The sequence below is a fragment of the Oryza brachyantha genome, chromosome 3, assembly GCF_000231095.2.
Source record: "Oryza brachyantha chromosome 3, ObraRS2, whole genome shotgun sequence".
Lineage (NCBI taxonomy): Eukaryota > Viridiplantae > Streptophyta > Magnoliopsida > Poales > Poaceae > Oryza > Oryza brachyantha.
In genome coordinates this window covers 20,990,620-21,004,918 of record NC_023165.2, presented here as the reverse complement: position 1 = coordinate 21,004,918, position 14,299 = coordinate 20,990,620, and the positions used below count along the sequence as shown (strand labels likewise).

General features: G+C 38.7%; 1 protein-coding gene across 1 annotated transcript; it reads left to right on the top strand.

Moving 5' to 3' along the window:
* Window positions 1-316: 316 nt before the first annotated feature.
* Window positions 317-13,997, top strand: LOC102704603. The gene is made up of 25 exons (XM_006651582.3): window positions 317-609; window positions 1,680-1,872; window positions 1,949-2,106; window positions 2,216-2,361; window positions 3,153-3,215; window positions 3,325-3,417; window positions 4,437-4,598; window positions 4,707-4,804; window positions 4,887-5,044; window positions 5,287-5,608; window positions 5,884-5,900; window positions 8,791-9,291; window positions 9,985-10,186; window positions 10,358-10,442; window positions 10,549-10,689; window positions 10,785-10,903; window positions 11,004-11,100; window positions 11,177-11,349; window positions 11,460-11,526; window positions 12,355-12,513; window positions 12,655-12,901; window positions 12,983-13,091; window positions 13,191-13,303; window positions 13,393-13,468; window positions 13,595-13,997. Exons 1-25 carry the CDS (start codon window positions 384-386, stop codon window positions 13,749-13,751), a joined length of 3,882 nt encoding a protein of 1,293 aa, XP_006651645.3. The 5' UTR covers window positions 317-383; the 3' UTR covers window positions 13,752-13,997.
* Window positions 13,998-14,299: the final 302 nt, after the last annotated feature.

The following is a 14,299-nucleotide window of genomic DNA, read 5'->3' as shown; positions in this document are numbered from 1 at the left end:
TTATTACTAAAATATCGTAATTTTAAGTTTTATTTTTATAAAATTTTTAAATATGAATGGTCACGGCTTTATGTACCGTGGAAGCCATGGCCAAGTCATAGGTTTTGACGATCAACCCAGGAGTCTACCCTACAAGTCAAACCTCATCACGAATTTCTTCGCCATTAAGCCAGAAGAAGAAGCGACGAGTCAGCCAAGTAGGCCCACCTGTCAGCGACAATAGCCGTAGCTTACCATGGAAGTCGACCGAACAATAACAAAGCCGCTTCGCCGTAAAAACCAATCTCCTTTCCATCGCCCACGCCATTCTCGAAATAATAATAATAATAATAATAATAAGAAGCCGCTTGAAATTTTCAGCGCCCGAATCGCCGCCGCGCTAGATGGCCATGGCCACCGCCGCCGAAGCCTCCTCCTCGTCGGAGGAGGACACCATCGGCTCCTCCGCGGGGAGTGCACCATCGACCGCCAGCGCCGCCTCCCGGTCGTCGTACCGGCGCACGGCTCCCCCGCTCCTGCTCCTAGCCTCCCTCGCCGCGCTCCTCATCATCTCCACCGGCGATGACACCCCGGCCTTCGATTCCGCCGCCGTGGAGCGGCCCCTCAAAGGTATAATCCTGCCTGCAGTTTGGTGACACGCGGTTGTAGCGCCCCCTCCCCTCTCTATCCTAGGGTTTAGGGCCTTCGGGCTGGTTTGGGGGTTTTTGCTGTAAGGTGCATCTGGTAGCTGCTTGGTACTTTAGGTTTTCATGTGGCTTACTGGTAGAATAGGGTTTTGGAGTGGGTTTTGGGACGGCTGATTGGAAAATTGGAAAGTTGTGTTCTTTTGCCGCGAGTAAATCTGCAGTAGCACGCCTCTCTTTTTGCTTAAGTACTAATGCATTTTGGAAATGTTGCAAAAAATGTTTTAGGCCTTGTTTAGATCCTCAAAATTTTTTGGCATAAACATCACATCGAAATCTTTAGATACCTAAATAGAGCATTAAACATCGATAAAACGAAAAACTAATTGCACAATTATGGAATAAATCACGAGACGAATCTTTTGAACCTAATTAAGCCATCATTACCCATAAGTGCTACAGTAACCTTCATGTGCAAATGATGGCTTAATTAGGCTTAAAAGATTCGTCTCGCGATTTATTCCATAACTGTGCAATTAGTTTTTCGTTCCATCTATGTTTAATGCTCTATTTAGGTATCTAAATATTCGATGTGATGTTTATGCCAAAAATTTTTGGGATCTAAACAAGGCCTTATATTTGTTGGTTTCGGTGTAATTTTTTAGATAGTGTAATACTAGCTCGGAAAGTATTGCTGTTTGAATGTAGTGTGCAGATGGATGGTACATGAAAAGTATTGTTGTTTGAATGTAGTGTACAGATGAATGGTACATGTCCTACTAGCTTGAGACCGTACCCATTTTTTTTCTGGTTCATTTGTATGCTTATGGTGGTGTGAAGCTTCTTCTCATATATAGCCCTTCTATTTACACATTTCTTGTAGCTCAACACTATATTCTTTCCTTATGATTTACATATTTGTGTGCTGTGTACTTGTGTGTATAGGTTTGTATCTTAAACCTGAGTTTGCCTTTGTGGTTCTTATATCCTATTATTATATTCAGTTATATTGTTTGACAATCTTCTACATTCTAATCTAATTGATCACTACCACAGACGTTAGTCTGGAAAATCTAGAGGTGACTTTTGTTCCTTCATCCCTGGGAGGACAATTTTGTGAGCGAGTCCGCTTATCTGGGATACCAAAGTTACATATCGGAAGCTATGCAAATCAAATACGAGTCAAAATGAATGTTTCCCAATCAATGCCTGAGAAGTTCCATTGGAAAATAGAGATTTGCTTTCATGGGTAAGTCATATTGTCCAAAGTGTAAATATGCACATCCTTATTATTCAGGAAAAGATGAAGTAATTTTCCTTTGCAGGAATGCTTCAATGGGATTGTGCCAATGTGAGGGAGGTGAATGGCAACATTTGCAAAATGGCGTATGGAATGCTGTAAAGTCTCCATACGGAAACAAATATGTTGATGTTAAAGTGGCTGATAAGACATCTACTAGGTTCAGTCTTTCCATTCAGGAAGGTGTGGATTATTCATGAACTTAATATTTATTCTGCCTGCCATACAATCAAGAGCTTCTCTTTCCATTCCTTCCCTATAATGGATGTTCTTGTTTTGTGTATTTATGCAGAGTTTCAGAAATGGCGTTTAGCTTGCCTTGGAATTGGATTTGTTCTGTTATTCCTATCACCCATTGTTAGCAAATGGGCACCTTTTTATTATAGCAGTTCTATGGCTCTCGGGGTCCTTCTTGTTGTTCTGATTGTCCTTTTCCAGGTATTTTCCAATCAAATAAATATATATGTTTCTTTCAATAATTGTTGATAGGTGTGCTCGGCAAGGGAACACCAATTTACTGTTCAATAAAGACTTTACTCTTCAATAAAGACTCATATTGGAAGACATGAATATATAAAGTTGTTAACCGAGTAACTGACTACATTTTGTTGTTGAACTCCTCCCAATTAGTTTATTTGCGAGTATTTTCCACTGTAAACCTAGATAACACTTGCTCTAATTAGTGAATGTAGTTTTATTTATAGTTTGACCCTGTTTGTTTCCAAGGACTCTTTTGTAGTCTCTGTCACATCGAATATTTGGACACTAATTAGAAGTATTAAATATAACTATTAATAAAACTCACCTCATACTCTGGACTATTTCGCGAGACGAATCTATTGAGCCTAATTAGTCCATGATTAGTGAATGTGCTGTTACAGTAAATATTTGCTAATCGTGGATTAATTAGGCTTAAAAATTTGTCTAATGAAATTGCCTTTATTTATACAATTAGTTTTGTTATCAGTCTATATTTAATACTCCTAATTAACGTCCAAACATCCGATGTGACAAGAACTTAAAAAAAAGTCCCTAGATCCAAACAGCCCCTTAGTTTTCAGTATAATGCACCATGAATCAACTGCAAACTGTGTAGGAAGTTAGGAAGTACTAACATTTTTTTGTTGATAATGAACAGTCAGGGACTCAATTTTATCTGGGGTTTTATTTTGTTTCTGAAGAATGTGATCTATCAAATTGATTGATGGTCTGACATAGTTTTTTTATAGGGGATGAAATTGCTACCAATGGGCAGGAAAAGTTTATTTTACCTCACTATTTATGGATCTGTGGTAAGTTCCCAATGCCCACAACTTTCTGGTATAAATTGTGTTCACGCGCTTTTCAGAAAATTGTAAATAACTCTTGTTACATGTTTATCATTACTTTTCTGATGTTCAGGTAGGGGTTGGCTCCTATGCTGTACACTATTTCTCCACATTGGTTGCTTCTATTCTGGAAAATTTTGGTTTGAGTGAAGAGATGCACAACCCTGTAAGCTATTGCTCTTGCATGTGCCAATGATATCAATTAACAGATCTGTTTATTACATGACACAGTATATTTGCTTGCGTTGGCTTATATTTTTTGTTCTATAAGACACAGGTCATTTGTTATTACTTAGTAATGACGCTGATAACAACTTCAGAAAAATGTGAATTTTGAAAGTAAATGATAGAAATAATGCACTTGTATTAAAGCTAAGCTAAAGTGCTTTTGGTTCTTGATGTTTTTATTTCACCGTTGACCTGGCTAAGCTGAACTGTAGCTCTTGGTCAAGTTTATTTTGGTGTTCTATTCTCCATCCTTATTTTCTTCTGCAGTAAATTGACTTGAGCCTTGCCACTGATTGTCTGATATGATTTGATTATTTATCTTTAAAGATAACTAGTGCTCAAACAGTGCACTGTTTAGTGGTATAAATGGTAGTGTTGGGACTAATGTGAGATGATAACCAATTTATACAAGTATTTAATGCATGCCTTTTCTAGGATTGGTAGCTATAGTAGTGTAATTAATTTTGAGTTGGAGCATCAGCTATTATGCAAGTCGTACTGTTCAGATTCGGTGTTATCTGGACACTGAGGTTCCAACTCGGATTTCCATGTCCAATTTGCTTCAAAAAATTTGGACATGCAATCTGAAATACTACTCTACAGGTGTTGGTGTTCAATTTTGGACTTGGGGAATTTTTTTTCCTCCTTGTTATTGATGTTTTCATGCTTAAAAAATTACTATATGTGCAAAGGCACAATATATAAATTAAAATTATTGTCTCCACATGGAATTATGTATCTTTATTTATCAGTGCATGGTGATCCTGCTTGTTTACTTATTTAACATATGCATGCGATACCGTTGTGCATAATATAATTGAACTTCTATTTTCAGTACTTAACACATTTATGATCCCTCTCTTCTTGTTGTTAAGAACAATGGATGCTACTATTATATTACATACATTGGTTTACAATGTGTGCCACCTAATGTAATGTGTTAAAAATGGATTACAGGTATCAATTTTCCTGCTGGTAGCAATTGTCTTGACTGGGGCTGGTTTTGGTTATTGGATGGTCAGAAAATTCATCCTTTCAAAAGATGGTAGTGTTGATGCTGGGATAGCGCAGTTTGTGAAGTGGGCGATGCGTGTTGTTGCTATCTGCTTTATTATGCAGGTCTGGTTCCTTTTTACTCCCTAAAAGACCAAGTACTATTTCTTAGGCATCTTTTGTTTCTGAACTGTAGTTACCAAATTTGTGTCCGGTATGTTATTTATTTTGCAGAGCACGCTTGATCCTCTTCTAGCATTGTTCGGTCTGGCTGCTAGTTGGTGGATCTGTTCTGTGTTCACAGCATACAAAGCTCCAAAGTCAATGCCACTGTAAGTCCCTTCAAGCGATTTCTGGTCTTTATTGTGCATGTTCACTGAAATTGATGTTCTCAATACGCTGAGTATGCTGCAGGAAACAAAAGCAATCAAAGGCTTCTACTCAGCCAATATATACTAAAGGATCACCTAACCCTCGCCAAATCCAATTCTTAAGCCCATCCAAGAATACTGGAAGAACGACATCAAACAGTTCAGCCACACAATATGGCTGGAGCAATTTAGCAAATGGAGGTAACATAACTGCTACTGTTGTATGCCTTCTTGGAAATGATTTTTCGGGGGCTGTATGTACCCCTTATACTATAGCGAACTTTAAGAATATTAATGTATTTGATATTTTGTTTTATTTTTTTTTCTGTCTTTGTTCTATGAACTAATGGCGCTCTTTCAAGCACGATCAACTTGGATATCTTTAGACGTATCGTATTTGTAAGCATTTGAGTTTTGACATGGCTAGCTACTGGTTTTTGCAGGACTGGTCACCCCAACACTTTCAAAGAGGGTTGTACCCAATTATGAAGATGAAGACCACTATTCCACCTTCCACAACATCCAACCAAGGAAATATTCAAAGGAAGAATGGGATTACTTCACCCAGAAGTCCACCAGAAAGGCACTTATGGAGTGCACAGCAACCCCAGAGTTTGCCCAATGGGTTGCTGATAATGCTCATCGGCTACGAGTAGAACAGCAAGATGACGCATCGGAGGACGAGATCATCGAGAGTTCCTCAAATTCATCCGAAGAAACTGCACAGGAGGCTGATGCTGGGCTGTTCAGGTGGTATCAATCTTAGCATGCTGGCTTAAACCAAAAGAGGCCAACCTCTGCATGCTGATGCTGTGCACGGTAAAAGGTGACAAAAAAAAAAAAACGTTTAGAGGTAGGGTTAGCATTTTTATTAATCCCACTATTGTTTCCACGGTTCATGCTTCTCGGTGACAGTAGTTAGTTAGCGATCTCAGATTAACTAATGTAGGTTTAGCTTAGCTCGTAACCGGACATGGATCGATAGTTAGCTAGTTGCCTAGTGTTGATCTACCTGAGGTCTTGAACTTGTGTAAATGCAGTCTATTCAATCCAGCCTGTTGCAACAAGCTCTTTCTTGTAATTCCCATTGGGTAGGTATTAGGGTTTCAGTGATACCTTCGCCCTATAGCCAAGAGGAGAGCATGGCAGGTGTAAAGCTTGGCACTCCTTGTTGACATTGATGTCGATATGAGATAAGGACAATAAGAAGGGAGAATCGTGCAGCTACAATTCTCTTCCTATTCCTATTGTTTTACGTTCCTATCTTTTTCTTGATTTGCAAACAAGCTATAGAGACGGCTTGGGCTTTTTGTCCACGTATAAAAGTTTTATTTATAAATACTTTTTGCAAATATGCCGTTAGTGTTATCTCATCCTCAGTTCCTTGCGTCTGCTCTCCTCCAAGGCATCTCAGATTCTCAGGCGATTTTTCTCTCCTCTCAAATGGGAAATGTAAAAAAGGGAACCTAGGCTAGTGTGTTCGGTTTCTCAAATGGGAAAAGCATCTAGTACTGCCGCCAAACTCTCAGAAAAGATTTCCCCGGTTGGTGCCCCATTTCGTGGGGTCGTACGTGTTCATCACCTACCCGCGTTCATGCACGAGCATGTGGACGAACCCTACTGCTGCAGAGGCCAGCCGGTACGTAGGGAATAGTAGGCAATAAGACCAGATGCAGAGGCCAGCCGGTACGTATGGTATGGAGATGGAATGGAACCACCGGAACGCACCAAATGGATTGGATGCGCACGCATCGATTCGCTTGGAATTCCAATTCAACCAACCATACTACTACTAGCAGCAGTAGGAAATAGGAACTAGCCGTCCGTTCTTCGCCCGGCCTCGAGCGTGGAAAAAAGCCAACACGGAAGATTGGTGTCTTGCTTGCCCGCCTCTTCCTCCCAGGATTCTCTTCCCATCCTTTGCTCCAACACCCAACTCCTCCAATTATTGGCCATTTTTAAATTACAGGAATACGGTAGTAATACATGTGTAAGTCCATGCTGTGCAAATCAACTAAATGATTGAGAAAATTAAAGTAGATTTTTTTTCGCCCTATGTTTTGCCCACTAAAGTGGATGCGTCCATTCTAAAAGATTATATATGTGTATGCTTTTAAAATACTTTAAAACGAACCGACCCTGATATCCAGAATTTAGTTTCCATCATTTTTATGTCTGGATTTGCTATTTAGTGGCACTCATGGTGATGTTACTTCTAGTACTAGTTGGCTCGTAATGTCAATGTGACACTAGTGGAAGGAAGAGCTCGTAATGTCAATGTGACACTAGTGGAAGGAAGAAGGAATATAACATTATTGTTTCGAGATATGATGATATTATAGTATCTAATTATGATATTCTTGCGCGTGGAGAGCGTGTGTTGCTGTCCTTCTGTCACGAAAGACCCACTCCACACTCGACAACCTACCATATTACCCATGTTTTAATAGATATCAATATTAATTTTTAACGTATGTTTGACTATTCATATTATTCTAGAAATTTTTGTAACTATAATTTATTTTATGGTAATTGAATTTACTACTAAGTGCATTTTAAGTATTACGACATTTTCGTATATTTGCATAAGATTTTCGAATAAGATGAATGATCAAACATATAATAAAAAGCTAATGGCATCGATTGCATTCTTTTTGGCTAGATTATTCCTCTGTTTTATGTACACTTCTCACACCGCTAAATGGCTTTTTATAAAAAGTTATGATCATCTTATATTTGTAAAATAGATTTTCAATTTTTTTCCTATTTGATTTCATTGTTTATACTAGGAAACAATAATCACCAAAATCAAACAATCTTTTATCTTTCACCTAACAAAATGACGCAATCGATTTATCTATTAAAATACGAAGGGAGTAATTTGAATCACTTTTGCCTTCGCATGGGACACCTAAAGATTTCTTTTTTGGGCGAGTATAAGAAAAACAATGGGGATAGAACAGGCGTACAAATTACAAATTACATAAGTATGAGACTACGTGTGAGAGCATGCCCATAATGTAAAGAGTTTTTAAGTGAAAAAGAATATTATTTAACTATTTATGAAACATAAGCATGAAAATCGGTAAAGTAGCTCTAGCCTCCCCGAAAAATGATGGCTAAGACTATAAATAGAGGGAGAGACAAAGTCTTTTATACACTACCGATATAATTGTGATAAAAACATATTATCTCAAATCTCGTATCCACTTTATTCTTTTTGGTATATACTCCCTCCGTTTCGCAATGTAAGTCTTTTTAGCCTTGTCTAGAAATATCTAGTATAATCCTGACTATCGTACGTAGCGAGGGCATATAAAACATTACTGATTACCCTCGTTCTTAAATACTTGGTTACTAAAATCATACAAACATGAAACAGTGATGATAGGATTGAAATAACAAATCTCATTCAAATCTTGCATCCCCACTTCATTGTTTGGTATATAATCCTGAGTTTTTGTACGCAGGAGGGTTGTGTAAAGAGAAACGCTACTCCTTATTTACCCTCGTTATATACACTTGGTTACTAAAATTATTCTACAAACATGAATCTCGGGGACCAGTTGAACAAGGCAACTGAATCTCAATGATAGAGGCCGCAGAGCTTCTGCTATTTGCAATGCGTTGCATGCGTACCATGGGGTGATTGGCCTTTTTTTTAAAAAAAAGACTAAATTTGAAAAATATATAAATAAAAATTATATATATATATATATATATATATATTCTTAACTGTCTCAAAGCCAATATTAAAAAATAACTATGATGAAAAGACATCAAATTTTCTAAATTTAAGGTTAAATGTTTAAATTTTAAATTATAAGTACATATATAAATTTAAGATTAAAAAATTTAAATTTTAGTTACATGTATAAAAAAAGAAAAATATTAACTTAAAAAATCTACCTTGTGATTATTTTTGTAACTATGGGCTGGGGCGATAGTAAAAGCCCACGTGGATCGCTATAAGATTCTCCGCTGCCCTCCCGTCTCCTCCTCCGCACGCGCGCCGAGAGGAGAGCGGAAGATTCCAACAAGGAAGACGAGAGGGGAAACCGTGGGGCGGAAGCCGTCGAGCTCTCGCAGCCTCGACGACGACCAAACCCCCACCTCGCTTTCTCCCTTCCTCCTCCTCCTCCTCTCGCCGCCCAATCTCCGCGTGACCGGACGAACGAACTCCAAAAACCTCGACGAACTCCATGCGCTCATCATCCGTTCTCTGAACGAATCTACCGTGGAGCCGGAATCTTTGGTTCTTGGGTGGTGGGGAGTCGTGACGGCAATGGAGGAGGGAGGCGGCGAGGCTGGCCGGAGGAGGGGATGGGGAGGCGGGTTCCCGAGCCTGATGCGGCGGAAGCAGGTGGACTCCAATCGGGTCCGCGACGAGGGGCAGGGGCTGCCCCAGCTCGCCAAGGAGCTTAACGTCCCTACGTTGGTCGCGATCGGTATGCCGGCCGAATTTCTGATCCTTTTTGTTTTTGTTTTCCCGATAAGGGAAATGCGTGGGCTTTCTTTTTTTATTACGACGGAGTTCCTTCGTTGTGAACTGTTCATAAATGTGTGGGTTTGGGTAAACAGAATTCTTCGGAACCAGAAAAATTGTAGTTCTAGGTTAAAATGGTTAGTGGGTTGAACTAATTAAAGCTTGAAGATTCATCTGGCAAATTTGGATCTGCTTCTTTTCTTTAGAAGCAATAATGATAGGAGAGAAAAAAAAATTCAGGAGTTAGAATAGCTACTTACATTGCGCAATCTGTTTTTTAGAAGTCTTCTTTCCGTTATTGGATTGAATGCACAAGTGTAGTTTCTAGCTGCTTTGCTTCTACTTGTTAGTTGTTTATCGCTAATTCGGTGTTGGTGTACCTGATTGATAATTATAAATTTTTAAATGGAAAATGATCCTCCAACTTTAGTCCTATATAGTAGTAACTAAACACTTGTTTTCGTGCGAGGCAATAATTAATTACACTGTAATGGGCTTCTTTCCAGTTAATCTAGTTCATAAGTTGATGCTAAGTGGATGATTGTAATTCTATCTTTAGATAAATAATTGTTTATGTGGACTATCCATGATACATGAATTTTGTGGACTGTCCATAATACATCAATGTTTAGTGAGACTTCATATTTTCTACCAGGTGTCGGTTCAACCATTGGAGCCGGGGTATATGTTCTTGTTGGAACAGTTGCTAGGGAGCATGCTGGTCCAGCACTGACAATATCATTTCTGATAGCTGGAATTGCTTCTGCTCTCTCAGCTTTCTGTTACGCCGAGCTTGCGAGTCGGTGTCCATCTGCTGGAAGCGCCTACCATTATACATACATCTGCATTGGTGAAGGGTAAATTACTGACCCCATAATGGAATACACACTCCTCATGGAAGAAATATTACACGTTTGATACTATATGATATTGTCAAATTTGTTGTCATAAAGGATGCTTAGGAACTTTAGATACTTCGAACAGATGACTGCAGTATTCTCACATGACTCACATTTTTATCTTTTTAGCATTGCTTGGTTGATTGGTTGGGCTTTAGTGCTAGAATATACTATCGGTGGATCTGCTGTTGCCCGTGGCATATCCCCCAATATTGTAAGTGTGGTTTCTCCTTAATGCAGCTTGTTCTGCGGCATTTGATCAATACTTGTCCTGTACCTCTCATATATTCCTATTTTCATAAGTTTAATTTGTATTTCAGGCCTTGTTCTTTGGAGGACCAGACAGTCTTCCATCGATTTTATCACGCCATCAGCTTCCATGGTTTGATGTCATTGTTGATCCCTGTGCTGCTGCCCTTGTGTTTATTGTAACTGTTCTGCTATGTGTTGGGATAAAAGAGGTTGTTACATGGTCAATTAGTAAGTTCTTATTCTTGTATCCCCAAATATAGGATTATAGGACTGTTGCTAATTATTCTATTTGAATTTCTTGCAGAGTTCAGCTGTACAAGCGGTTATAACAGTTCTAAATGCTTGTGTGATGCTATTCATTATTGTAGCTGGTAGCTATATTGGCTTCCAGATAGGATGGGTTGGCTATAAGGTTACTGACGGGTAATGAGAAATCATTCAGTTCATTGTATTTTGAGACTCTTGTTAAAAATGTCTTTTTGAGATTGATTACTAATGCACTTAACACTTATATTTTTTTCAGATATTTTCCGTATGGAATAAATGGAATGCTTGCTGGATCAGCAACAGTATTCTTTGCATACATTGGCTTCGATACAGTTGCTAGTACTGCTGAGGAGGTCAGGATGGTCCTAACTAACATCATTTTATGCTTCCTGTTGGGAAATGCTGATTTTCCCTCTTGAACCGTTATAGGTAAAGAATCCACAGAGAGATCTACCATTGGGAATAGGAGCAGCATTGTCTATCTGTTGTTTTTTGTACATGATGGTTTCTGTTGTTATCGTTGGGTTGGTTCCATATTTCGCTATGGACACAGATACACCCATTTCATCTGCCTTTGCAAAACATGGAATGCAGTGGGCAATGTAAGGACAGGCTCTCCTTTTTACCCCTATATATTGATGATGGTCTTGCATCATCCTTTTTGAAGCAATTAATATGCTTATTTAGTCTGTCTCATGCTGTTTTATTTTAGGTATGTTGTGACAAGTGGTGCTGTTCTTGCACTTTGTTCAACTTTGATGGGATCACTTCTTCCACAGGTATAAAAACACATCGCTCAAAATAAAAGAACTCCTGATAATTCCCAATGAGTACATAGAGTTGACCAGGGATGTAACTCTATACTATATCCTTGGTTTGTAAGGAATTGTCTGTCTAATAGCGCAGCCAGTTATTCTGTAGTATGTTGGCAACATGGCCTTCTAACTGGATAAATCTAAATCTAAAACCCTTGCAGAAAATTTAATTTTACTTTTCAATTGCATTCTGATATATGAATTAACTTGCACCCTCATCTTTTCACTTTTGCTTATGCTTATAAGTCAAAATTTAAATTTTCAACTTTAAATTTGGAGTTGATGTGGATTTTTTTCATTGTAGTTTATTTTAGCCTTTTCTTTAGATCGCTAAGAACATGTACATAAACGTTTTATTCACAAATTACTTTTCGCTTGCAAATATGCCGTTTGGCTTTTTATCTGAAAACGCCAAACAGTCACCCCTTTGGTCCATAACGACTAATCAGTCTAATAATGGCAGTTAGTTATTGTCCAGTACATAAGCATGATCTTCTAACTGGCCAGATCTGAATTTAATCCTTTTGGCACTAGATCGATGATATGGCATCCATACCAGTACTTGTACTTGTTTTCTTAGAGCTTTCCCTGATTGCTCTCCCCATGACTACAGACCAACTCAAACAAGAATAAATAAGAAAACACCAAAGGCAAATACTCACCCACACTCTTTTCTTTCTTTCACGTTAAAACATTCTTTTCTTTCACATTATTGTGTGAAATTAAGAATGTGGAGTTGTGTTAAGTTGTTTATTTTTATATTTTAAAGATTTTAGTTGCCATTTCATGCAGCCTAGAATACTAATGGCCATGGCGCGAGATGGGTTGTTGCCATCTTTCTTCGCTGATGTTAACAAGCGGACACAAGTACCTGTCAAGAGCACAGTCGTCACTGGTGTCTGTGCAGCAGCTCTGGCTTTTTTCATGGATGTTTCCCAGCTGGCAGGAATGGTAAGGACTTAGCTTGCTGTTACCCTTTGGATATACTGACGGCCTTTTTCAATGAGAGGTGCATTCTGTAAGACCATACTTGCATTTAAGCATTGCGGAGATTCTAAGGTTATTACAGAATTAAATGCTTGTTTGTTGCAGGTCAGTGTAGGCACACTCCTTGCGTTCACCATAGTTGCTGTCTCAATCCTAATACTCAGATATGTTCCTCCGGATGAGGTTCCTCTTCCTTCATCTCTGCAAGAATCACTCCGTTTGGGCCAAGAATATGATGAGGAAAGGGTTAACAGTACTTTTGGAGATGAGAGAAGCAAAACATATCAAATAAAGGATGTGATAGTGGCAGAATCTATGGAGGATCCTCTCATTGAGAAGAAACTTTATACAAGTATATTGCTTTACCATTTTTCATGTAACTACTCTATTTTACTTCAGTTATGCAAGAGTAAAACTTCTGATAACTCTGCAGGCAAGATGGACGAGACGAAGCGTCGGAAGGTGGCCGCTTTCAGCATAGGATTTGTTTGTGTAGGAGTTCTGGTTCTCACATCTGCAGCTTCTTCCACATGGCTGTCTTTGTAAGTGTCATTGATGATTGATGCACAGAACAGTATGTAATGATGATAGCTGGATTCATTCTTGTTTGGAGAATAACCTCTATCTGTTGTCGATGTCAGTGTTCCTATATGTATTGGCTGCATTGTTGGTGCTGTGTTGCTTGTAGCTGGTCTTGGCCTTCTCTGCTTGATCGACCAAGATGATGGCAGGCATTCTTTTGGCCACTCTGGAGGTACATAACACTGTTTCATCTCTTTTAGAGAGAATAGCACACTTGAATCTGCCATTATATTTAAACTAAATAGTGCATTTCTTCTGCAGGATTTACATGCCCTTTCGTTCCACTGCTACCAGTCATGTGTATCCTCGTAAACACGTACCTGTTGATAAATCTGGGGTTCGTCTCAGACTTACCCATTCTATCAATTTTGTTTGTCATACCACTAGCTAGATGCCTTTAATTTACTATATTTTCTATATCACATATGATGAACATTCATTCATTTTGCATTGTCCTGTTCAGTGGCGGCACATGGATGAGAGTAGGCATATGGCTGCTGATAGGCGTTTTGGTATACATTTTCTACGGACGAACTCACAGCTCCTTAAGGAATGTTGTCTACGTCCCAGTAGCGCAGGCTGATGAGATATACAGGAGTTCATCTGGATATGTGTCCTAGAAAAAACAAATAAGTATTTAATTCAGTCTTCACCATTCTTCAGTGACATGTGCCTCAAGTTAGCCAGGACAAAGGGTGTGCTGAGACATTCACACTTTGTCAACAAGGAAAAAATATGGATGCAATATCTGGGATGTGCGTGAGCCAGAGATCAATTTAATTATACATTGCTGGAGGAATTGATGTGCATATAGGTGTATATAAACCCAATCGATTGATCAATAGTGGAGTTCTTGATTTTGATTATGTGTGCATATTGTCATACTCTAGAAAATGGGAAAAAAATTGTTCTTATGACTATTTCTAACGATGCTGAATTTTTACAGTACTTCACTGAAAATTATTGCTGGCAAAAAGGAAATAAATTCCCTGCAAAAGCACATGGTTTTTGGAAATATTGGGCCATTAATCAAACTCTTCTGGAGATTAAACCATGCATGCACCATTGTCCAATCCCAGACTCCCGGTTCTAGTGTACCATTGTAAATTGTTGCAAAGGTGGTTTTAAAAGGGGCTAGCAGTATTATTTCACCATCATCCTCACCTTT